The sequence below is a fragment of the Macaca thibetana genome, chromosome 6 (assembly GCF_024542745.1).
Source record: "Macaca thibetana thibetana isolate TM-01 chromosome 6, ASM2454274v1, whole genome shotgun sequence".
In the NCBI taxonomy this organism is placed as follows: Eukaryota; Metazoa; Chordata; class Mammalia; order Primates; family Cercopithecidae; genus Macaca; species Macaca thibetana.
In genome coordinates this window covers 132,883,841-132,909,180 of record NC_065583.1, presented here as the reverse complement: position 1 = coordinate 132,909,180, position 25,340 = coordinate 132,883,841, and the positions used below count along the sequence as shown (strand labels likewise).

The window sequence follows — 25,340 nt, the reverse complement described above, 5'->3', positions numbered from 1 at the left end:
TTCTGCCCATCATTTTCTGCCCATCATTTTGGCCATGCTAATTCTATCTCTTGCATAATATCCAATGCCTGGTTTTCACAGTCGAGATGCCATGTCTCAGGACAGTGGGTTCTGAAGATGGAGACTGACTTCAAGGACTAACGTCATTCCTGTTCCCTGTCATTGAAGGGTGCACATGTATCTCTGCTTTATGCCCTGGACGAGGAAATATTCTCCAATAAAGGTAGCAGACTTATAAATTAATTCCTTATGATAAATTCCAAATGCTCCTCAAAGAATGATGTTTTTCTTATTAAAGTCTTTTGAGACATGTACCATCAGTCAGATGTCATGGGGCTTATCAATATTGTATCTTTGCATGAATCTGCAAGATAGTGCTTTTAGAGATCAAAAGAGTCCACAGAAAATGCAGTAATGTGGAATGGCATATAGCAAAGTTTGAGAATTATTGTAGACACGTAATTTTTTTTTTTCCTAACAAGGGCTCACAATCTACTAAAAAAAAAAGATACTTTTTTTTTCTGGAATTGTTAATTGACAAACCTTTATGTAAAATCAAAGTGAATAGTCGCATAGACACCACTTCAAATTACAGTTCTTTGCTGGGTCAGAATTAGGGCAAGGCAAGGGAGATGCTGGGGCACAAAATTTAAGGAGGCACCCACTTTCAAGGTCAGCCCTGAGAGTGGGTGCACAACACTGAGAATGAGTGCCTTCTTACATTTTTTATTTTATTTATTTATTTATTTATTTATTTATTTTGAGATGGAGTCTTGCTCTTTAATTTTATTTATTTATTTATTTATTTATTTATTTATTTTGAGACGGGGTCTTGCTCTTTCGCCCAGGTTGGAGTGCAGTGGCACGATCTCAGCTCACTGCAAGCTCTGCCTGCCGGGTTCATGTCATTCTCCTGCCTCAGCCTCCCAAGTAGCTGGGACTACAGGCGCCCGCCGCCACGCCCAGCGAATTTTCTGTATTTTTAGTAGAGACAGGGTTTCACCATGTCAGCCAGGATGGTCTCGATCTCCTGACCTTGTGATCTGCCCGCCTTACCCTCCCAAAGTGCTGGGATTACAGGCGTGAGCCACCGCGCCCGGTCCTTCTTATATTTTTTTAAAATTGATATATCATAGTTGTACATACTTGGGGGGTACACGTCATATTTTTATGCCTGTATGCAATGTGTAACGATCAAATCAGGGTAAATGGGACATTGATCACTGCAAACATTTCTCTTTTCTTTGTGTTGAGAACAATAGAATTATTGTAGCTATTTTGAAATACACAATAAATTATTGTTAACTATAATTTCTCTACCCTGCTGTCAAATACTAGAACTTATTCCTTCCATCTCACTGTCCTTCAAATTTTCCCTAGCTTCCTCTCTTGCATCACCCTATCCCTGGCCCTGGTTCTCTGACAGAGCACTTAGAATGCAGAAGACATCCTCAAAGGTCTGGGTGCTCATCAGCAGAAGGGAGTGTAGCAATAGTGACTAACAGCACAGAGATCAGCCTGGGCTTTGCCAATGACTGTGGGCTTGACCTTGGGCAGGCTGGATCCAGACACAGAACCCCATGATGCCATGCTGCGGCTGCCTGCCCTGCCCACCTCCCTCCTTCCCTCGCGAATGACCACACACAGGCCACCGAGCAACACGCAGCTGTCAACACTGCACAGATGATTTGCAGAGGCAGGTCTGGCAGCACTGTACACATGCTTTCTAATTTCTACACCTCAACGCAGTGCTGGTAGGCGGAGTGCTCAGCAGCCTCCGAGAGACGTTGACAATGTTTTCATTGGTCCATGCCTGCTGTACGCCTTGCTTCTGCACCGTCTGCCTTGTTTTCATCCCCATAATGCTCTGTCTCGACCTTGATGCAGTTTCCTCTCCCTCACTGCCTCCCAAACCCCTGCACCAACTAGCACTCCCTCTCTGTAATTAACACGTATCCCGTTTCCTCTTCCTTCTCATCTCTAGATCTTCATCCTCCAATGAAGACATGGCCTCGCCTGCAGCTCTCTCTAGGTAGTCTGTTTATTTGATCACAATACACATTACCTTATAACTCAAGGTCAGGAGTGGTGTGAGGGATTCCCATGCCCATATATTCCATGGCCTGTCATTTCCATCACTTTCTTATCTAAATTCTCTTGTGCCTTGGTTGCATCTACTTGAAGAACTGCAGTCCAGGATGAAACCTGCCCTCCCTGGGCTTGTGCCTTGAAGTTAAAGCACTGATGGAAGAAAATACGTACCTGGGTAAATGACAAATTCCTGGTTGCCCATCTCAACTGGCTCTCAACAATGTCCAGGAACCATTTCTCTAATCAACCCATTCCCCCGTGTATGAAATAAGTATTTCAAACCTTCTGCATTGTGTAAAATTTCTGACTGCTCTTGCATTACCTTTTTCTTACCCCCTTCTTAACTGAAGATGACCTTATTTTAAAATGCCCAGATAAAAGTTATCAGATAGGAGCCCCTTAACTTCCTACCTCCAGGTTAGTAGGTCTTCCCTGAATAAGCACCCACCTCCCTTGTTGTTTGTTTGTTTGTTTGGTTTTGTTTTTTTGTTTGTTTTTGAGATGGAGTCTCACTGTCACCTAGGCTGGCGTGCAACGACCCGATCTTGGCTCACTGCAACCTCCGCCTCCCGGGCTCAAGCAACCACCTCCCTATTCCTTCCTGGAGGCGGCATCTCTCCACTTAGATATTCCACAGATGCTTCAAACTACTGAAGTACAAACTGAATTCATGCTCTTTCCTCCCCAAAACCTATCCCTTATTGTTAGCCATTCCAGTAAAGAGGGCCCTAATACTCCGAGCTGTCCAAACCAAAAAAGCCTCAGTGTGCTTCACGTCTCATATCCAAAAAAGTGCATCCTATCAGTTCTTTCTCAATCACTTGCTGGTTAAACCTGTCTGGTCCAAGCTACCTTTATCTTTTATTTACAGCAGAGGTTCCTCTGCTGTAAATTAAAATTTTTTCTTTAATTTTTGTTTCAAAACAAAGCTTTTTTTTTTTTTTTTTTCCAGCAAACAAGTTTTTTTTTTTTTTTTTTTCTTTTTGAGATGGAGTCTCGGTTTGCCACCCAGGCTGGAGTACAGTGGCGCTATCTTGACTTACTGCAGCCTCCGCCTCCCAGGTTGCAGCAATTCTTCTGCCTCAGTCTCCCAGATAGCTGGGATTACAGGCGTGCACCTCCACGCCCAGCTAATTTTTGTATTTTTAGTAGAGATGGGGTTTCACCATGTTGGCCAGGCTGGTCTCGAACTCTTGACCTCAGGTGACCTGCCTGCCTTGGCCTCCCAAAGTGCTAGGATTACAGGAGTGAGCCACCGCGCCGGGCCAGCAAACAAGTTTTATTGGAACACAGCTGTGCTCATTCATTTATGGACTGTCTATGGCTGCATGCACTCTAAGAGCAGAGTTGAGTAGTTGCAACAGAGTCCATGAGGCCCATAAAGATGAAAATATTTACTAGCTTTTCCTTTACGGGAAAAATTGCAAGAACTTCCTGAATGCATCCTGCACCAAATCTTGTACTCTGTTCTCACACATCTTTTTAAAATGTCTTATCACCATCCTTGGAAACTCATCAGAGCACAAACATCACGCTTGGGATAAAATGCAGTGTCCCTAGCCCAGCCTGCACGGCTCTCCATGATTAGCCCTGTCTACCTTTCCACCCTCACCTTGTATGTATGCTCCTTGCTCGCCAAGTCCAACAATGCTGGAGTGCTGTCTGCCTTTCCATTCCTCCAATGCACTATGCTCTTCCACACCACAGAACTGGGAATACTTTGTTTCTTTTGCCTTGGAGGCTCTTTTTTCTTTCTTAACTTGTCCCTCATCCAATTCCTACTTAGTCTTTAGGACTCTGCTTAAACCTTATTTCCTCCAGGAAGTCTTCTCCCAAATTAGGTTAGGTGCCCTGTTTCAGAGCATTACGTACTTTTATTTAATATTTATTTATTTATTTATTTATTTATTTATTTTGAGATGGAGTTTCACTCTTGTTGCCCAGGCTAGAGTGCAATGGCACAATCTCGGCTCACTGCAACCTCTGCCTCCTGGGTTCAAGCAATTCTCCTGCCTCAGCCTCCCGAGGAGCCAGGATTACAGGTGCACACCACCACGCCTGGTTAATTTTGTATTTTTAGTAGAGATGGGGTTTCTCCATGTTGGTCAGGCTGGTCTCGAACTCCTGACCTCAGGTGATCTGCCTGCCTCGGCCTCCCAAAGTGCTGGGATTACAGGTGTGAGCCACCGTGCCTGGCCCATTTGTTTATTTATTTTATTGGCAGGGTCTTACGCTGGAGTGCAGTGGCACAGTCATAGCTCACTGCAGCCCTGAAATCCTAGGCTCAAGGGATTCCCCTGACTCATTATCCCAAGTAGCTAGAACTACAGGCATACACCACCACACCCAGTTAATTTCTTTAAAAATTTTTTTTGTAGAGACTGGGTCTCACTAGGTCATCCAGGCTGATCTTGAGCTCTTGGGCTCAAGCAATCCTCACCTTGGCCTCCTAAAGTACTGGGATTACAGGTGTGAGCCACTGCCTCGGGCGTGCACTTTTATTACTTATTTATTTAGAGATGGGGTCTTGCTCTGTTGTCTGGGCTGGAGTGCAGTGGCATGATCATGGCTCACTGTAACCTTGACCAGCTGGGCTCAAGCGATCCTCCCACCTCAGCCTCCCAAGTAGCTGGGACTACAGGCACATGCGGCCACGCCCGGCTAAGTTTTGTATTTTTTGTAGAGACAGGGTTTTCACCATGTTGCCCAGGCTGGTCATGAACTCCTGGGCTCAAGTGATCCACCCACCTTGGCCTCCCAAAGCGCTGGGATTACAGGCGAGAGTCACCATCCCTGGCTTGCACTTTTGTTTTAAAGCTCCTGTCTCAAATGCTCTTAATTTTTTGAAATGATTTAATACTTGCTTCTGTGGTTAGACTGAAGACTTCATGATAGAAAAATCTTTGTTTATCTGATTCAGAAAAGTAATCTTCAGTACCTGACACACAGCCTGGCACATGACAGATACTCAGAAAATATTTATTGAATAAATGGATGATTGGCAATAACATAGGGTTGTGGTGAGAATAATGGGAGGAAATATACACATTCAATTTAGTTAATTGCTTAGTCCTGGCAAAAGCAGAGAACATTTATATTTTTAATGATGGTGATGATCATGAGGCCCTGACTTCGAATTACTTCTGGATTTCTTGATTTGGCAAAAAACTGAGGACCAATAATGTGTTTTATTCTTGTAACACGGAGTGTGAGTTGTTCTTCAATTGATTTCTTCTCTTTGGCCATCTGTAACAGGCATAACTGGCTTTTCAGAGTGTGAGACCTTGAAAAAAAAGTGTCCAAGCCCAGGAGCCTGAAATCGTAATAACACGTGGCTCTATGGGGAATGGTTTCTGCTTGGCCTCTATTCTCTACCCTGCTGTATGCCCTAGGAGGCTGACCTCCTGTTATGTTCCTTTGACTTCTGCCTCCTGGTTGGGTTTGAGCAATGTGTACCACTGGCCAGAGACTGGAGGAAGAAGGAGAGCAAGGAGAAAATATTAATCTTCCCCCACTCCTCCCCTCCCCTGGGCTGCAGGTTGACAGTGACTGCCCCACTACCTAAGGTCATAGCTCCCACCAGGAGGCTCCTTAACCCGCCACCCTCACGGGCCCTCTCTCTTCAGGTACTCCCTCCTCTTGCTTGTGCTAGCCTGTGGTAGTTACAGCTCCCTGCCCTCGCTAGATGTGGCAAGCTTCATTATCGCTTTGGTTTCTCTCAACTTGTCCACACCTTTGCCAATTAAACTCTCCTCAATTATCCCTGCTTGAGTGTGCGTTCTGTTCTCAGATAGAACCCTGACTCATACAATTCCATCACCTAAGTAAATAGAATGAAAATATGTCAAGAGGTTCTTGCTGCTTCTGTAGATCTCTCTGGTAGTCTGAGTATGTCTGCAAGCTTGGTTAATGTCACATGAGGTTAGGTGCCATTATTCCCATTTCTCAGTAGACCAAAGGAGTCTGGAAGCAATCTGAGGCATGTACCCACACTTCCAGAGGCGGGCAGTGGCAAAGTCAGAGCTGCTTCTCCTCTCTGAACCCTACCCACTGAGCTCAGAGCTACATCATGGCTACTTCCCTCTAAGGGGACCACCCACCAAAAGCTGGAGAGCTGGGACCCCAGATAAATCATCCTTGATGATAAACCCCTCTGCGGTGAGTCTAATCCAGGTGAACGCCGAAGCTCGGGAGTGTGCCGCTGGCTCCGTGCCCCAATTTAGAGCAGGTCTGGGAAGCATTCCCAGATGGCTCCTGGATGTCATTGCTTTTTCTGGCTGCGTTCCTGGGGGAAGTGGGAAAACACACATAGGTCTCCTAGCTGCAAACCCAAGCAAAGAGCACATTGTCATATCTTTAGCAAATGATAACACACAAAACACAGACAGCCAAAGAACTAGAGAGAGACTATCCACCCAGCTGAACTGATTCACTCTTTAGAGCCAAGAGACAGCCAGTGTGGAAGGTCCTCTATCCTCCTAACAAATCAATTCTCTGTCTTAAAAGCAACTGTCCAAGGCTTCAAGCAAATCACAGACAACCCATCTCTCTATTGTGTATCTCAATTTCCCTCTCTGAAAAAAATGGGGTTCTACCCATTGGCAGAAAGGTGAGCAGTCACCCACTAAGGTGAGCAAAAATCTCCACAAGCCTCAATTTAAGAACCTCAAATGCAAAACTAATGTTGTTTTATCTCCTTTATTAAGCAGGAGGTAGGTCCCATATAGAGGCAGTATGAATTGTAATTAAGGGCATGGACTCTAAAGCCAGACTGCCTGTATTTGAATTCTAAGTCTGCTAGCAACTAGCTGTGTGATTTTGGAAAAGTAATGTAACTTCTCTGTGCCTCTGTTTTCTTATCTGTAAAGTAGGAATAATGATCATGTCTACCTCATAGGGTTGATATGAAGATTAAATGATTTATTATAAGGAAAGCACTTTGAACATGCCTAGTATATGGTAAAGACTGTGTAAGTCATTCAGTAACATAGTGATTTTAGTAATTATTCATGTATCTTTAGATAGACTTATCTGGAATGTTGATCCGTTTTTTAACATTTTTTGGCTGTAGCCCAAATAACTTCTGGGATGAAATAACAGATCCGCTGTGCTAGCACTGCCAATTGTTAGATCAAGGGAATTTGGCTTGTGTCTTAGCTGTCATCAGGAAAAGAATATAAGTGGATGCTGATAATTGGAAAAGCTCATTCTGGTGCATGGCCTCAGCCTGGCAGCTAATCAGTTATGCCCAAAGAATAAGGTGAAGCACCAGGTGGCCTTACCTGCAGGCCTGATGCAGAATGAAGAGAGGCCTTTTAAGCAGACATCCATCACTGCTGACTGAAGGCCTAGTGTGATTCCCCATCCATCGTACACAAAGGTCTTTTCACTTAGGCATCTGTCCCACGAGCAAATGCATCTTTCCACTCCTAACAGGCTGAATTACTGTGTGCTCTTCCCTTTGTCCTCTTCTTCAATTTCCCATTTCAGATCAATAACCTGCCCAGCTTTCTATAAGCAAGTTTTGGTTTTTCTCCACTGGCTTTCTTTCTTTCTTCCATTCTGTTTCATTTCTTTTCTTTTCTTTTCTTTCTTTTTTCTTTTTTTTTTTTTTTTTTTTTTTTTGAGATAGAGTCTCACTCTGTTGTCCAGGCTGGAGTGCAGTGGTGCCATCTTGGCTCACTGCAACCTCTGCCTCCTGGGTTCAAGTGATTCTCCTGTCTCAGCCTCAGCTGGGATTACAGGTGTGGGCCACCACGCCCAGCTAATTTTTGTATTTTCAGTAGAGATGGGGTTTCGCCATGATGGCCAGACTGGTCTCGAACTCCTGGCCTCAAGTGTTCTGCAAACCTCGGCCTCCCAAAGTGCTGGGATTATAGGCATGAGCCACTCTGCCCAGCCACTCACTGGCTTTCAAGTACAACACAAGGCCTCCAGGTCTGAGGAGGAGCTCAGTGTCTTCAGCAATCCTCCTCTTAGGGTAGTCCTGATCATCTGGTATTCTTAATGAAAACACTTTGGTTCCCCAGAGAACAGTCAAGAGTCCTTAAGAGTGGCTGTCCTTTCATATCTTAGTACTAATTGCTGATTTTTATTGAGCATTTATTATGAGGCACTATGTCAAATACTTTATATAAAATTCACATTTAATTCTCACGGTAGTGCTATGAAATAGGCACAAGAGTTCACTATCTAAGTCCTTAAAACAGTGCTGTCCTATAGAAACATAATGTGAGCCACAAATCTGGGCTACAGATGTAATTCTGAGTGTTCTAGTAGCCACATTATAAACAGTAAAAAGAAACAAGGAAAGCTAATTTAATTTTTTTAGGGACAGGGTCTAGCTCCATTGCCCAGGCTAGAGTGCAGTGGCATGATCATTAATTTTAGTAATATATTTTGCTTAACCAAATACATCTTAAAAACTGGCACTTCAATATGCACTCAATTTAAAATTATTAATAAGCTATTTTATATTCACTTTTTGTACTAAGTCTTCAAAATCCAAATTTCAATGAACATATGTAGAAGGCTCGGCACAGTGGCTCAGTCCTTTAATCCCAGCAGGCCTCTTGCCTTGGGAGGCCAAGACGGGAGGATTGTTTGAGCCCAGTTCAACACTAGCCTGAACAACATAGCCTGTCTCTACAAAAAAAATAAAAAATTAGCCAGGGTGGTGACACGCACCTATAGTCTTAGCTGCTTGGGAGGCTAAGGTGGGATCACTTGAGCCCAGGAGTTTGAGACTGCAGTAAGCTATGATTATGCCACTGCACTCCAGCCCAAGTGACAGAGTAACACCTGTCTCTAAACAAAACACACAACAGCAACAAAACAAATGTAGAAGGAATGAGGGAAATGGATAGAAAACCACCATTTGTCAAAGAGCATGGTAATAATTGGTGCATCCAAGGTCCACTCATGCATTACATGGCATGTTCTGGCATGTTCTGGCATGTTCTATTTCCCTCATTACCTTTACATTTATTAATTAGAGAATGAAAATTTAAGGAAAAATAGGATACTTGCCTACTTTATACTCTCAAAATATCTTTCTCAAGATATTCATTAATTACAAAGAGAAAAACAGTAACTTTACAGTGGAGAAACCCAGCAGACAGTTAACCTCATCAGTGGTAAAAATGTAGTAGCACCACATGCCTCCAGACAGGATGCACAGAGAAGGACACAACATCCCTTCTGTGGTCTTACCAAAAATCTGTCACCTCAATCTAGTCACGGGAACATTTCAGAAATACCCACATGGAGAGACCTTGTACAAAATAACCGGCCCGTAGTCTTCCAAAATGCCAAAGTCAAGAAGGATAAGGAAAGCCTGGGGAGCTGTCACAGATTGAGAGAGACAAGGAGACACAACAACTCAACACAACGTGGGATCCTGGATTGGATCTTGAAACAGAAAAAGCACGTTAGTGTCACAATGGGTGTGATTCGAATAAGGCCTGTGGCTCAGATACAAATTATGTACCAGCAGCCAGGCACAATGTCTCATGCTTACATCCTAGCACGTTGGGAGGCTAAGGCAGGAGGATTGCTTGAGTCCAGGAGTTCGAGACCAGCCTGTGCAATATAGTGAGAATTCATCTCTACAAAAAAATTAGCCAGGCATGGTGATGTGCGGCAGACATGGGGGGATTGCTTGTGCCTGGGAGGTGGTAAGCCGAGATTGTGCCACTGCACTTCAGCCTGGGCAATGGAGTGAGACCCTGTTTCAAAAAAAAAAAAAAAAATTATGTGCCAGTGTTGATGTCCTGGGCTTGATCATTATTCTCTGGTTATGAAAATCGTTACCATTTGGGGCATCTGGGAAAGGAGTATACAGGAACTCTACTGTTTTTGCAGGTTTCTGTATGTCTAAAACTATTTCAAAATAAAAAGGAGAAAAACAAAACAATGCAATGCAAATAAAATGCAAATTGATTACAAAATACCTTTGCGTTACTTCAAAAGATGTGGAAGTCTAGGAAGTTGATGAAAACATTGAGGTATTGCTAGAAATGCATGAAAGAAACCATTAACAAACTAGGTAAAACAGTTCACTTTTAGAGAAGAGAAGTCAACAAGGATGGTAACAGGGTGTGGGTTTCCAAAAAAACAATGATTTAAATGTCGAAAAATTATGAGAGATCCTTGGAAAAATGAATGATGCTCTCTAATGTTTGCCAAGAACTTTCTGCTAGAAAATCATAGACAAAGCGAAGGCTGTTGTATCATGCCATCATATAATTTTAGTTTAAAAATTATGCCAAAAAATCCACATGAGATTTATTTTTATTCACTCTAAGAATGAGCACATAGTTGCAATTATAATCTATGTTCTACTGGATGAGATGAAATGTTATTTTTATAATTTATAGCTTCATTTTTCATTAAAAGAAAAAAGCCTCACTTGAAATTTTAATCCATCTTAAATGGCTTGACTTTAATTGCTCTATTCCAGCCTCAGAAACCTGACCCTCGAGTCCACACTCTTAACCACTGCACTATTTCTGTCCCAAAGAAGAGGACTTCCCTTTGTTTCCATTACCTCTAAGTCACCCGAAACAAGTTACATGCCCTTTGTGAGGCCAAGGCACCCTGGAATGTCGTCGTCGTCGTCGTCGTCGTCGTCGTTGTTGTTGAGACAGAGTTTCACTCTTGTTGCCCAGGCTGGAGTGCAGTGGCACATCTCGGTTCACTGCAACCTCCACCTCCCGGGTTCAAGTGATTCTCCTGCCTCAGCCTCCCGAGTAGCTGGGATTACAGGTGTGTGCCACCACACCTGGATACTTTTTGTATTTTTAGTAGGGACGGGGTTTCACCATGTTGGTCAGGCTACTCTCGAACTCCTAACTTCAGGTGATCCACCTGCCTCGGCCTCCCAAAGTACTGAGATTACAAGCGTGGGCCATGGTGCCCGGCCGACTATCTTCTTTTCTATCACACTCTACAAATAAATGGGCAACTCTATAAATAAATGGAAGAGGCTGGGCGCGGTGGCTCACGCCTGTAGTCCCAGCACTTTGGGAGGCCGAGACGGGTGGATCACGAGGTCAGGAGATCGAGACCATTCTGGCTAACACAGTGAAACCCTGTCTCTACTAAAAACACAAAAAATTAGCCGGGCATGGTGGCGGGCGCCTGTAGTCCCAGCTACTCGGGAGGCTGAACCAGGAGAATGGCGTGAACCCGGGAGGCAGAGCTTGCAGTGAGCCGAGATCGCGCCACTGCACTCCAGCACTCCAGCCTGGGTGTCAAGCGAGACTCCACCTCAAAAAATAAATAAATAAATAAATAAATAAATGGAAGACAAGGCAGAGGACAGAAGTGAATGTGCACATGAGTGTCATCGGCCGTGTGTGTGTGGCACCTGTGAAATATCTACCCTTCGGCTCTCTAAGACCCATCAAGCTCACAGATGACATTCAGTTTCATAAAAACTGACTGAATCCTAGCTCAGAAACCAATAACATCATTTAAAAACGCTTAAAATGTTCAAAATGATGATTTGTGATGTTTTAAAGTGAGACATGAAGAGGCTAGAAAGACTGAAGAAAGGAAACATCCATCATCAGAAAGGAGCTCCTTATATTTGAAACTATCAGTAGCAAATGATATGGACAGAGACTAGTACGTTACAGTGAGGGGTGGGAGGACACAGGTGTGGAGTGGTGGAAGAAACCTGGAGGAACCAGATGGGAGAACATTCTCAAATGTGTCCCTGTCGAGGAGTTCGAGACCAGCCTGGACAACACAGGGAGACTTTGTCTCTAGAAAAAATAAAATCAGTCAGGCTTAGTGGTGCATACCTGCGGTCCCACCTACTCAGGAGACTGAGGTGGGAGGACTGCTTGAGCCCAGAAGGTGGAGGCAGGCTGTAGTGAGCTGTGATGATGCCACTATCCTCAAGCCTGGGTGACAAAGCAAGACCTTATCTCAAAAAACACAAATGTGTTTGGGAAGTATCTGGTAAGTAGATAAAAGTTTTAAAGTATTGCTGGAAATGCAGAGAAAAAACATTGACAAACTAGGTAAAATAATTCACTTTCAGAGAAGAAAAATCAACAAGGATGGTTACGGAATGTGGGTTTCAAAAAACAATGATTTGAATGTCAAAAAATTATAATAGATCCTTGGAAAAATGAATGATGCTGTCTAATGTTTGCCAAGAACTTTTTGTTAGAAAATCATACACAAAGTGAAGGCTGTGGCATTTCTTGTGAAGGACAGCATTGCTTTAGACACACACACAATTGAAACATAGGTGATATCAATTATTATTATTATTATTACTATTATTATTATTATTTTGAGACAGAGTTTCGCTCTGTTGCCCAGGCTGGAGTGCAGTGGCACGATCTCAGCTCATTGCAACCTCTGCCTGCCAGGTTCAAGCAGTTCTCTGCCTCAGCCTCCCGAGTAGTTGGAATTGCAGGCACCCACCGCCATACCCAGCTAATTTTTGTATTTTTAGTAGAGACAGGTTTCACCATCTTGGCCAGGCTGGTCTTGAACTCCTGACCTCATGATCCACCCGCCTCAGCCTCCCATAGTGCTGGGATTACAGGCGTGAGCCACCATGCCCGGCCCTGTGATGTGAATTATTAAAGTGCACTGTGAAAAGTTACCAGTCCAGCCCTGATCCTGATCACAGGTGAGGTTGGGAGGTTACTTTGGAGACAGACAGAGAGATGAAACAGGGCATGATCATTTTCTTCACATGCACATGCTGGCACATGGAAGCTGGGTGGTAAAAGAATTCATTCAGATTCATCTTCCCAAAATGGCCCTCTAAACAATAGAAAACTGGCAATCTTCTAGTAACCTGTGGTATTGACAGTTTGAGAGATGTCATACAAGGGCCAACCCAATGTCAGGAACCTGGGCAGCAGGGAGTGACTCCCTGCATATTATAAAGTCAAAAACTGTCTGTGGATCCCAGGCAGGCTAAAATCCTGGCAGGCCACCGTCCTCCTAACCACATTGCCACTGCCACCATTACCAAGGAAAACGAGACACAGAGAGACAGGGTCGGGGAGACCTTTCTGGCCCCCACGGTTCTCTAAACTCTTTGTTATTTGTTTGTTTGTTTGTTTGTTTGTTTTTGAGATGGAATCTTGCTCTATTGCCCAGGTCACAGCGCAGTGGCATGACCTCGGCTCACTCTCACTGCAACTGCTGCCTCTTGGGTTCAAGCAATTCTTGCGCCTCAGCCTCCTGAGTAGCTGGGATTACAGGTGTGTGCACCATGACGCCCAGCTAATTTTTGTTTTTATTTTATTTTTATGTTTTTGAGATGGAGTTTCGCTGTTGTCGCCCAGGCCGGAGTGCAATGGCACGATCTCTGCTCACTGCAACCTCTGCCTCCCCGGTTCAAGCCTTCTGAGTAGCTGGGATTACAGGCGCCCACCAGCACGCCTGGCTAATTTTTGTATTTTATTAGAGACAGGGTTTTGCCATGTTGGCCAGGCTGGTCTTGAACTCCTGACTTCAGGTGATCCACCCACCTCGGCCTCCCAAAGTGCTGGGATTACAAGTGTGAGCCACCGCACCCAGGCTAATGTTTGTATTGTTAGTGGAGCTGGGGTTTCACCACGTTGGCCCGGCTGGTCTCAAACTCCTGACCTTAGGTGTTCCGCCTGCCTCAGCCTCCCAAAGTGCTGGGATTATAGGCGTGAGACACGGCGCCTGGCCTCTTTGTTAATTCTTTACAGTGCTTCTAGAGAGTTCCTTTTTCTGAGTGTCCTGGCCGCGAGTCCTCAGGTTCCACAGTGCAGTGAATACTGCCATGCACTGCTTTCTGTGATCGCCTTTCAGGGATAACGCTCAGGTGTCAGTCCTCTTTGGGAATTACCTTAGCTAAAAAGAACTGCCTTGCCCAAGGACACACCCCCCTTCCTAAGGCACAATAAAGATCCAGGCCCCATGCCTGCCCCAGCTCAGGAAGAGCTGTCCCAGAGTTATCCCAGCTTCTGAGTTCCCCGGAAGGTTAGCTGAGGCCTCTGCTGAGACTGCATCACAGACCAACTCCTCCCTCTGCCCAGTTCTGCTTCCTTCCCCACCTTCTACGGGTGTTGATCCCAGCAGCACTCCCTGATCAACTTACCGCATGCAAATCTCCACGTCAGAGTCCACCTCTTAGAGGGCTCAGCTCAGGACACACTCCCTTCTCCATTTACCAGCTCCACCACCTGCCATGAAGGCCCACTTTTCCCAACCGCTCTTGGTTTTTTCCTCTCTACATGGACTTCCTGGCCTCACCGACACTGGGTCCTTGGCCATTTTGATCTCCAGTTCCCAGTGAAAAGTTCCCCTCCCTCTATGCGTGATTAGCCACTTCATTCTGCCAAAGGGAAGAAAGATCCAGCCTGGCATCACCATGTCCCACCTCCACCTGAAGCTTCCCAGTGACCTGGTGGAGTTGGGCTGTGGGCTGGGAAGGAATAATGCCAATGTGAACATCTATCTCTCTAGTAGCCGAACCCATCCCGGAACTCCCAGCTTACTAGGAGGTGGGATTTCCCATCTTTAATCATTCCTGAGCCAAAGGTTATACACAGGCCTGGAGTGGTGGCTCACACCTGTAATCCCAGCACTTTGGGAAGCCGAGGCGGGTGGATCATTTGAGGTCAGGAGATCGAGACCAGCCTGACTAACATGGTAAAACCCCGTCTCTACTAAAAATACAAAAATTAGCCGGGCGTGGTTGTGGGCACCTGTAATCCCAGCTACTTGGGAGACTAAGGCAGGAGAATCACATGAACCCGGGTGGCAGAGGTTGCAGTGAGCCAAGATGGCACCACTGCACTCCAGCCTGAGCAACAGAGCAAGACTCTGTATCAAAACAAAGCAAAGCAAAACAAAAAAAACAAAGGTTATACACAGCCTTAGGCAGCTTCCATTGTATATCTTTGGCCAAGATTTGTTGCTACCTACCTGGGCGGCCATGTTAAGTTGGCACAGCAAGCCAAGTGGCACAAATCCTCTATACTTGCCCACATGTGAAAAGAGCAGTTTCTAGCACCCAGAGAGGCATTCGAGTAGAATCAAGTGACAACTGTGCTGCCTTTGTAAGAATCAACTCTTTTGTGTGTGTGTGTGTGTGTGTGTGTGTGTTTGTGTATGAGAGATGGAGTCTTGCACCCTTACCCAGGCTGGAGTGCAGCTGTGTGATCTTGGCTCACTGCAACCTCCGCCTCCCGGGTTCAAGAGATTCTCCTGCCTCAGCCTCCTGAATAGCTGGGATTACAGGCGCCCACCACCACGCCTGGCTAATTTTTTGTATTTTTAGTAAAGACAGGGTTTCACTATGTTGGCCAGGCTGGTCTCAAACTCCTGACCTCAAGTGATCTGCCTGCCTCAGCCTCCCAAAGTGCTGGGATTACAGTCATGAGCCACCATGCCCGGCAGAGAATCAACTTTTAACAAGAATAGAAGAGCACAACAGGGGCCAGAGACAGGCAGGACCCAGAGACTCTTCCCAGGGTGTGAAAACTCTGAGAAAAGAAATGACTGCATGAAAGCGGGGCGGGGGCGGGGTAGTGTTGAGGTCAAACAACAGGAGGAGATAGGCTGCCATGAGCAGAGAAGGGAGGGGAGGGGAGGGCAGCCTCTGAGCAAGGAAGTGGGGAAGCAAATGCTGTAGCTGGATGGCCCAGGGGGATAGGGGATAGAAGTTCGGAGGAAGATCAAGTGTGAGCTAGGTCAGGTGGTTCAGTAAACCAAAGCCACAGATCCTGGGCACAGAACAGAGTTCCTTTTTCTCTCCTGAGCCTCTGAGGAATTCTACTAGGTGTGGGCAACTCCTCAGGGGCACCCAAAAAACAAAGAGCTCCACAGCCCTTCCAAACTCAGAACAAGGTGCTGCTGTGAGCAGCCTCAGCCCTGCGCCAGCTCCCTGTGGCTCCCAACTGGAGCAGGCATCAAGAGTTGACAACACAAGATGCCCTGCCTGTCACTCTGGTTTCCCATGGCTGGAAGCGAGGGCATCTCACACTCATCGCTGGGGGAGAGGACCCCTGTGTATTTTCCCTGTGAGATATTCAGAGATGAGTCCAGCCCCTTTGCCAGTCCCATGCCTGGGAACAGCTTGTTATCCTGTGGGAATCTTCCCCGCAATTCCCCACCAAGACCAGTATGTAAAGCTCAGCCTGTCACAATAATCCCAGTTTTTCATTGTTTTGTTTTGTTTTCAAGAAATAACCTTGGGTTTTCCTTGCTTCTACTCTCTGGTATAGCTGCCTAGAGAGAAAAATATTGGAAGCGGCCGAGGCTAATGGCCTTTTAGTGCAATTACAGATGTAGACAGCCAGCCAGTTTCGCTAACGTTGTAGGGGCTGCACGACCCAGGGGTACATGGTAAAGCCACATCTCACTCTGCCCACGTCGGAAGGCAGGGCTTTCTGGCTTTCACAATGCACTGGGGTTTGTTGTTGTGTTTTTGTGGCTAGGTGCCTTACAATGTTCAAATGACACTGATTTTTGCGGGATCTTCCCACAGTGGTTTATATGTGCACCCGGGGTCTTGACCAAGGCTCATGCTTTTTCTGTTAATTAAAAATCAAAGCTCCCTGAAGGAAATCTACTGACCCAGAAATTAAGATGAGCACAGTGAGATTTTTTTTTTTAAGCATAATTTCTCCTTCCACTTACCTATTTTCTATCAGTCCTTCAAAAGACTTTCCATGCCCGTAGAATCCACGGAAGAGTTCCAGTGGGGATTTGAGAGGAAAAATGAAGAATAAAAAATGACTTCATGCTAGAAGGCTCAAGCCAATCATTGTGAGCTACTAGTAGTTGCTGAGAAGTGTTGTAGTTTGAAGATACAAATGGTAATGCTGTAATAATGAAAACAATTTTTTATTATTAAAAAATTAGGAAGTCAAATTGTCTCCGTTTGCAGATGACATGATTGTACATTTAGAATACCCCATCGTCTCAGTCCAAAATCTCCTTAAGCTGATAAGCAACTTCAGCAGTCTCAGGATACAAAATCTATGTGCAAAAATCACAAGCATTCCTATACAACATTAACAGACAGAAAGTCAAATCATGAGTGAACTCCCATTCATAATTGCTACAAAGAGAATAAAATACCTAGGAATCCAACTTACAAGGGATGTGAAGGACCTCTTCAAGGAGAACTACAAAAAGCTGCTCAAGGAAATAAAAGAGGACACAAACAAGTGGAAGAACATTCCATGCTCATGGACAGGAAGAATCAATATTGTGAAAATGGCCATACTGCCCAAAGTAATTTATAGATTCAGTGCTATCCCCATCAAGCTACCACTAACTTTCTTCACAGAACTGGAAAAAACTACTTTAAACTTCATATGGAACCAAAAAAGAGCCTGCATAGCCAAGATAATCCTAAGGAAAAAGAACAAAGCTGCAGGCATCATGCTACCTGACTTCAAACTATACTACAAGGCTACAGTAACCAAAACAGCATGGTACTTGTACCAAAACAGATATATAGACTAATGGAACAGAACAGAGGCCTCAGAAATAACACCACACATCTACAACCATCTGATCAAACCTGACAAAAACGAGCAACGGGGAAAGGATCCCCTACTTAATAAATAGTGTTGGGAAAACTGACTAGCCATATTTAGAAAGCTGAAACTGGATCCCTTCCTTACACCTTATACAAAAATTAACTCAAGATGGATTAAAGACTTAAATGTTAGACCTAAAACCATAAAAACCCTAGAAGAAAACCTAGGTAATACCATTCAGGACATAGGGATGGGCAAAGACTTCATGACTAAAACACCAAAAGCAATGGCAACAAAAGCCAAAATAGACAAATGGGATCTAATTAAGCTAAAGAGCTGCACAGTGAAAGAAACCATCATCAGAGTTAACAGGCAACGTACAGAATGGGAGAAAATTTTTGCAATCTATCCATCTGACAAAGGGCTAATATCCAGAATCTACAAATAACTTAAACAAATTTACAAGAAAAAAAAACAAACAACCCCATCAAAAAAATGGGTGAAGGATATGAACAGACACTTCTCAAAAGAAGACATTTATGCAGCTAACAAACTTACGAAAAAATGCTCATCATCACTGGTCATTAGAGCAATGCAAATCAAAACCACAATGAGATACCATCTCACGCCAGTTAGAATGGTGATCATTAAAAAGTCAGGAAACAACAGATGCTGGAGAGGATGTGGAGAAATAGTAACACTTTTACACTGCTGATGGGAGTGTAAACTAGTTCAACCATTGTGGAAATCAGTGATTCTTCAAGGATCTAGAACTAGAAATACCATTTGACCCAGCAATCCCATTACTGTGTATATACCAAAAGGATTATAAATCATTCTACTATAAAGACACATGCACACACATGCATGTTTATTGCAGCACTGTTCACAATAGCAAAGTCTTGGAACCAACCCAAATGCCCATCAGTGATAGACTGGATAAAGAAAATGTGGCACATATACACCATGGAATACTATGCAGCCATAAAAAGGATGAGTTCCTGTCCTTTGCAGAGACCTTGATGAAGCTGGAAACCATCATTCTCAGCAAAGTAACACAAGAAGAAAAAACCAAACACTGCATGCTCTCACTCATAAGTGGGAGTTGAACAATGAGAACACATGGACACAGGGTGGGGAACATCACACACCGGGGCCTGTCAGGGGTGGGGGGCTGGGAGAAGGATAGCATTAGGAGAAATACCTAATGTAAATGACGAGTTGATAGGTGTAGCAAACCAGCATGGCACATGTATACCTATGTAACAAACCTGCACATTGTGCACATGTACCCCAGAACTTAAAGTATAATTTAAAAAAATCAAAAATAAAATAAAATAAACATTTAGCCCTTAAAAAAAAAAAAAAAAACAACTGGATGGTTGCAATGGCTCACGCTTGTAATCCCGGCACTTTGGGAGACCATTTGGAAAGGATTGCTTGAGGCCAGGAGTTTGAGACCAGCCTGAGCAACATGGAGAGACCCTGTCTCAAAAAAAAAAAAAAAAAAAAAAAAAAAAAAATGCTGAGTGTGGTGGTGCACGCCTAGTCCCAGCTACTTGGGAGGCTGAGGCAGGAGTGCTTGAGCCCAAAAGTTTGAGGCTGCAGTGAGTTTTGATTGCCTACAAGCGCACACTAACAGTGACTTAAAACAGTTTTTAAAAAGAATTACCGATGTCACGTAAAAGGTGTCTGTGTCGGGGGTACTATCTTGAAGCTAGAGACTGTCAAAGCACTCTTAGCAAAATGGAATTTGGCCCGTGTTTCAACTTTTCTCCGAGTAACTTTCGGCTTATACAGGGTGAAACTGGGTTAATGGTACAGGCATATTTTATTGCGACAGTTAGTGGTCTAGGACTAGGTAGCAATATAGAGCAGCAAGTTAAAAAGTGAAGTTTGATGTGACGTAGGATAGAGGATTGTCCCTGCTTCTGCGAGCTCTTTCTGTGAATGAGGTATCCCTCACTGAGTTCATTTGGCAGAGCTGGTGTTGCAGACACTCCCACAGCCTCCGGGGTGGGCTCTCCCAAAAGACAGAGGGTGACATCTGACTCCCAGGCCCATCCCTAAATGCACACACAAGTAGCCTACTGTAAATCAGGGAACTTCTGGAGGCCTTGCTCTTTTATCTTACATTTACAGGTCTTACCGAGTAAATAAAGCCAATTTCCAAATGAATGAAAACTTACTCAGTGGACTTCCTTCATTTCCCAAGTGGCTGCCAGTACTTGGGCAGTGATGAGACCAGTCACAATTACTCTCCTCTGGTTAAAAAGGAAAGCAACTCTCCTTCCTGCCCCAGTGTCCAAGGAAGGAGATGTCTTGAGTTGGCAAAATGTGGGTCCACCCATACAGTGCTAACAGCTGAGGCCTGGATTGTGTGAGGTCAGTAGCAAGGCCAGCTCTCTCTTTCATGCCCTGGCAACCTTTCAAGTCCTTTATTCAAACACCTGCTAGGTGCCTTATATGTGCCAGGCACTGTGCTAGGAACTAGGGGGCATATACTAAGACAGTGTAAGTCCTGACTCTGCAAGAGGGCAGGGAATAGCCTGAGATGCAAGCGTGGAACTCTTCCATACCAAAGGGTAGCCCAGTTGGCTGCCACGGCAGTAGCCACAGATCCAGTACAGAACCAGCCATGTTAACTAATGGACCTTGGGGTTGGAATTCCTTATTGCTCACTTCCATAGAACACTGTAGAACTGTGGAGAGCTGGGGTCCGGGGTCTGTCCTCAGCTGCACATGGAATGTGTGGCCATGAATAAAATCCCTCAACCTCCATGAGTCATAGGTTCCTTATCTATAAAAAGAGGGTAAAGGGCCGGGCGCGGTGGCTCACACCTGTAATCCCAGCACTTTGGAAGGCCGAGGTGGGCAGATCATCTGAGGTTAGGAGTTCGAGACCAGCCTGACCAACATGGAGAAATCCCGTCTCTACTAAAAATACAAAATTAGCTGGTGTGGCAGTGCACACCTGTCATCCCAACTACTCAGGAGGCTGAGACAGGAGAATCACTTGAACTTGGAAGGTGGCAGTTGTAGTGAGCCAAGATCGCACCATTGCACTCCAGCCTGGGCAATGAGAGCAAAACTCCGTCTCAAAAAAAAAAAAAAGAGAAGGTACTCCATACCAAGATAGTGGGTGGAAAAATTTTTGGAAAACCGTAAGCACTGTACACCTATGCAGATCTAGATTCATCACTTGAGTGGAGCCTGTCACTTAATACATGTCTGGTCCTGGGACAAGTGCATTTTATACCATTTTCCACAGAGACAAATACAGAGGATGGTCAGGTTTGCAAGCCTTATTACTAGGGTCTTAAATATCTCTCTTCTCTCTCTTCTTTGTTTTTTATTTTTATTTTATTTTATATGAGTATATGTGTGGTTTTTTGTTTGTTTGTTTGTTTGTTTAAGACAGTGTCTCATTCTGTTGCCCAGGCTGGAGTGCTGGTATGATCATGGCTCACTGCAACCTCCACCTCCTGGGCTTAAGTGATCCTCCCACCTCACCCTCCCAGATAGCTGTGATTACAGATGTGCAACACCACACTCAGCTAATTTTTTAATTTCTTGTAGAGAGGAGGTCTCACTATATTACCCAGGGTGGTCGCAAATGCCTAAGCTCAAGTACTCCTCCTGCTTCAGTCTCAAAAATTGCTGGGATTTTTGAGCCACCACCCCGTGCCAACGTATCTCTCTTCTTGCTCCTCTCATAATGGGAATCCATGCTTACTTCCTCAGATAGCAAGCATGAGGAGTACAGATCCTTATGATAGCACCTGAGTTAGCAGAGAGCTAAACTTACAGACAATAAAGGTAGCTTCTTACGTTTTTTTCTCAGCCACAAATATGTCTGCCCCAGCATAAAGATGAAAAATTACACATTTTTAGCTCTTCCAGTGTTTGTTTTGTTTTTTGTTTTAGAGCTTATATTTAGGTGCAACTTAACGTTGTCACAATGTGTGATCTATTTTCCATCTCTGGGGCATAAGGTGCAGCTCAAAAGAAAGGTGTTTGCAGTTTCTAACAACAGGATCTGACCATGGTCTAACAACATGAGATTTAATACAAGTTCAACTTTATTTACTTACTTATTTTTGAGATGGAGTTTCACTCTTGTCACCCAGGCTGGAGTGCGATGGCGCAATCTCGGCTCACTGCAACCTCTACCCACCGGGTTCAAGTGATTCTGCTGTCTCAGCTTACTCGGGATAGTAGCTGGGATTACAGGTGTACACCACCATGCCCGGCTAATTTTGTATTTTTTAGTAGAGACGGGGTTTCTCCATGTTGGTCAAGCTGGTCTTGAACTCCCAAGTTCGATGGATCAGGTGATGGGTGGACCTGGTCTCAAACTCCTTACCTCAAGTGATCCACCCGCCTCGACCTCCCAAAGTGCTGGGATTACAGGCATGAGCCACAGTGCCCGGCCTTACAACTTTAAATACTATAAATCATTTTTTCTTAACCATCAGGCCACAACTTATCCAAATGAATCTTTTCCTTCCAGAAATATCTGAAGGAAAAAAATTTAAAGTTGTTTTTAACATATTCTGAAGAGGACTCATCCAAGAAAATTATTTTAAAGTTTGTCAAGTTGAAAGTACAAATTTAAGTGTGTCTGTTAAAGCAGTTGTTGGCCGGGCACGATGGTTCATGCCTGTAATCCCAGCACTTTGGGAGGCCAAGACAGGCAGATCACTTGAGGTAAGGAGTTTGAGACCAGTCTGGCCAACACGGTGAAACCCCATCTGTACAAAAAATACAAAAAATTACCCAGGCATGGTGGTGCACGGCTGTAATTCCAGCTACTCAGGAGGCTGAGGCAGGAGAATCGCTTGAACCCAGGAAGCAGAGGTTGCAGTGAGCTGAGATCATGCCACTGTACCCCAGCCTGGGTGACAGAGTGAGACTCTGTCTCAAAAAAACAAACAAAGAAACAAACAAAAAAAACCAGCAGTTGCCTTATTTTATTCTTCCAAATCATATACATCCCTACCTATTGTTAATACAGTGAGGTGAACACAGCAGGTCCTCAAATCACATTATTTCATTCAACATTGTTTCATTATAATGCCCATAAGAAGAAAAATGGATTCCTGGTTGGGGCCACTGTCTGTCTGGAATTTGCACGTTTTCCCCCTGTATATGTGGCTTTTCTCCGGGAACTCCAGTTTCCCCCACATCTGAAAGTTGTGAAAGTAAGTGAGCTGGCATGTCTAGAAGGTCCCAGTCAGGGTGGAGGTGTGAGTGCGCCCTGTGATGGGATGGCGTCCTGTCCAGGCTAGTTCTCGTCTTGGACCCTGAGCTGCTGGGAGATGCTCCAGCCACCTGTGACTCTGAACTGGCATAAGCGATGATCTTACTTGTTTTTATCATCTTTCTTAAATGTATGGATAGCTCACATTTATTTCAGTGTTTAAAATTAGAAGTGTTTTGGTCTTTTTTTAGACGTTTGCACCTGGTGCAGTGGCTCACTCTTGTAATCCCAGTACTTTGGGAGGCAGAGGAGAGAGGATCATTTGAGGGCAGGAGTTTGAGACCAACCTGGGCAGCATAGTGAGACCCTATCTCTACAAAAAATTAAAAAATTAGCCAGATGTGGTTGTGTGAGCCTGTAGTCCTAGCTACTCTGGAGGCTAAAGTGGGAGAATCACCGGAGTCCAGAAGGTTGTGGCTGCAGGGAGCCATGATCATGCCACTGCACTCCAGCCTGGGCAACAGAATGAGACCCTGCCTTAAAAATAGAAATTTGGGGCTGGGCGTGGTGGCTCACGCCTGTAATCCCAGCACTTTGGGAGGCCGAGGTGGGTGGATCACGAGGTCAGGAGATCAAAACCATCCTGGCTAACAGGGTGAAACCCCGTCTCTACTAAAAACACAAAAAATTAGCCGGGAGTGGTGGCGGGCGCCTGTCGTGCCAGCTACCCGGGAGGCTGAGGCAGAATAGCGTGAACCTGAGAGGCAGAGCTGGCAGTGAACCGAGACCGCACCACTGCACTCCAGCCTGGGAGACGGAGCAAGACTCTGTCTCCCCACTCAAAAAAAAAAAAGAAATTTGGTAATGTTTTTGTTACCAGAAATATGCCGTAGCATCTTAATTCTTGTTTATATCAATTAGCCTAGGGTAAAATCAGTTTCATTATTCGTCATTTCACTTAAAGTTGCAGTTTCTAAGAACCTAGCAACTACATTATGTGAGCACTTACCATATTCAAGATATTCAACATCGGCACAGTGAGTACACCCAGCCGTCAGAACACACCTAGCCTGATGTGGTGCCAGGGCATGCTGGTTGAATACTGGGCAGAAAAACAGATAACAGGATTCACATGCCTTGTCTGGGGATATTTAAAGCTTAGTGCTACATGTGAAGGACAAGTTCTACCTTCGAGAACACCCAATCTTAGACAATGTGATAACACTAGATGAACTGTGGCAGGGACAAGACCACTCAGGGAACAAACAGTTCCTAGCAAGAGTTTTTGCTGTCCAGCTGAGAAAAAGTCAAGGACTTAGGATATTCACAGTTAGTAAAGATTTGTTTAAGGCCGGGCGCTGTGGCCCACACCTGTAATCCCAGCTCTTTGGGAGGCTGAGGTAGGCAGATCACCTGAGGTCGGGAATTGGAGACCAGTCTCACTAACATGGCGAAACTCCGTCTCTATTAAAATTAGCCGGGGGTGGTGGTGGATACATGTAATCCCAGTTCCTTGGAGTCCGAGGCAGAAGAATCGCTTGAAACTAGGAGGCAGAGGTTGCAGTGAGCCGAGATCGCACCACTCCACTCCAGCCCGGGCTACAGAGCAAGACTCCGTCTCAAAAAAAAAAAAAAAAAAAAAAAAAAAAAAAAAAAAAAAAATTTATGTAAGCTTCTTACCTCACTTTAAGTACAATTTCCATTTTATTTTTCTCCAGAGAATAGTCTGTCTCAGTCTTTAAGGACTCAGCTCCTTACATGGGCTTTGGTGGGGGACGTGGGGCAGCACCCGCAGGTCTAAATCAGGGAGGGGGTGTTTGGTCCTTGCGGGCTTCACGAGATCGATTCCTGACTACTTTGCTGTGAATTGCACAACTCACACAGTAATGTAGCTTCACATACAGCTTGGGAAAAACATAGGCATCAAAGACGCTCGCTTCAGAAATGTCCCTGACTGCTGCGGCCTCCACTATGTTTCGAATGACGAATTTCTTAATGGCCTTGTCCTTGGGCACGCATCGGGCACAGTTAGTGCAGCGAATAGGCTGCACATGGCCGCGGCCCTTCTTGGCACGACCGTTGTTCCTTCTTTTCTTTGTCATCTTGGTCATATGGACCGAAGAGAGCCCTCACCCATATTTTATAATTACAGCTGATAGCACCGGTTTTCTGTTTCGTTTATTGTTTATTTGTTTGTTTGTTTTTGAGATGGAGTCTCGCCTTGTCACCCAGGCTGGAGTGCAGTGGTGTGTGATCTTGGCTCACTGCAACCTCTGCCTCCCGGGTTCAAGCAATTCTCTGCCTCAGCCTCCCGAGTAGCTGGGATTACAGGCGCCGGCCACCACACCCAGCTAATTTTTTTGTATTTTTAGTAGAGACGGGGTTTCACCATCTTGACCAGCCTGGTCATGAACTCCTGACCTTGTGATCCACCTGCCTTGGCCTCCCAAAGTGTTAGGATTACAGACGTGAGCCACTGCACCCGGCCGATAGCACTAGTTTTCATACTATCAATACAAACATGACTGTTCACCCATGGCCAA

At 44.8% G+C, this 25,340-nt stretch overlaps 1 protein-coding gene across 1 annotated transcript; it reads right to left on the bottom strand.

Annotated features, from left to right (window-relative positions):
• Positions 1 to 24,482: 24,482 nt before the first annotated feature.
• Positions 24,483 to 24,928, bottom strand: LOC126956708 (40S ribosomal protein S26-like). Its single transcript, XM_050793891.1, has one exon. The coding sequence runs from the start codon at positions 24,906 to 24,908 to the stop codon at positions 24,600 to 24,602; it is 309 nt and encodes a 102-aa protein (XP_050649848.1). The 5' UTR covers positions 24,909 to 24,928; the 3' UTR covers positions 24,483 to 24,599.
• Positions 24,929 to 25,340: the final 412 nt, after the last annotated feature.

What these genes read in the sequence shown, in the direction of transcription:
- LOC126956708 (XM_050793891.1), bottom strand. Translation starts at nt 24,908, where the DNA reads ATGACCAAGATGACAAAGAAAAGAAGGAACAACGGTCGTGCCAAGAAG.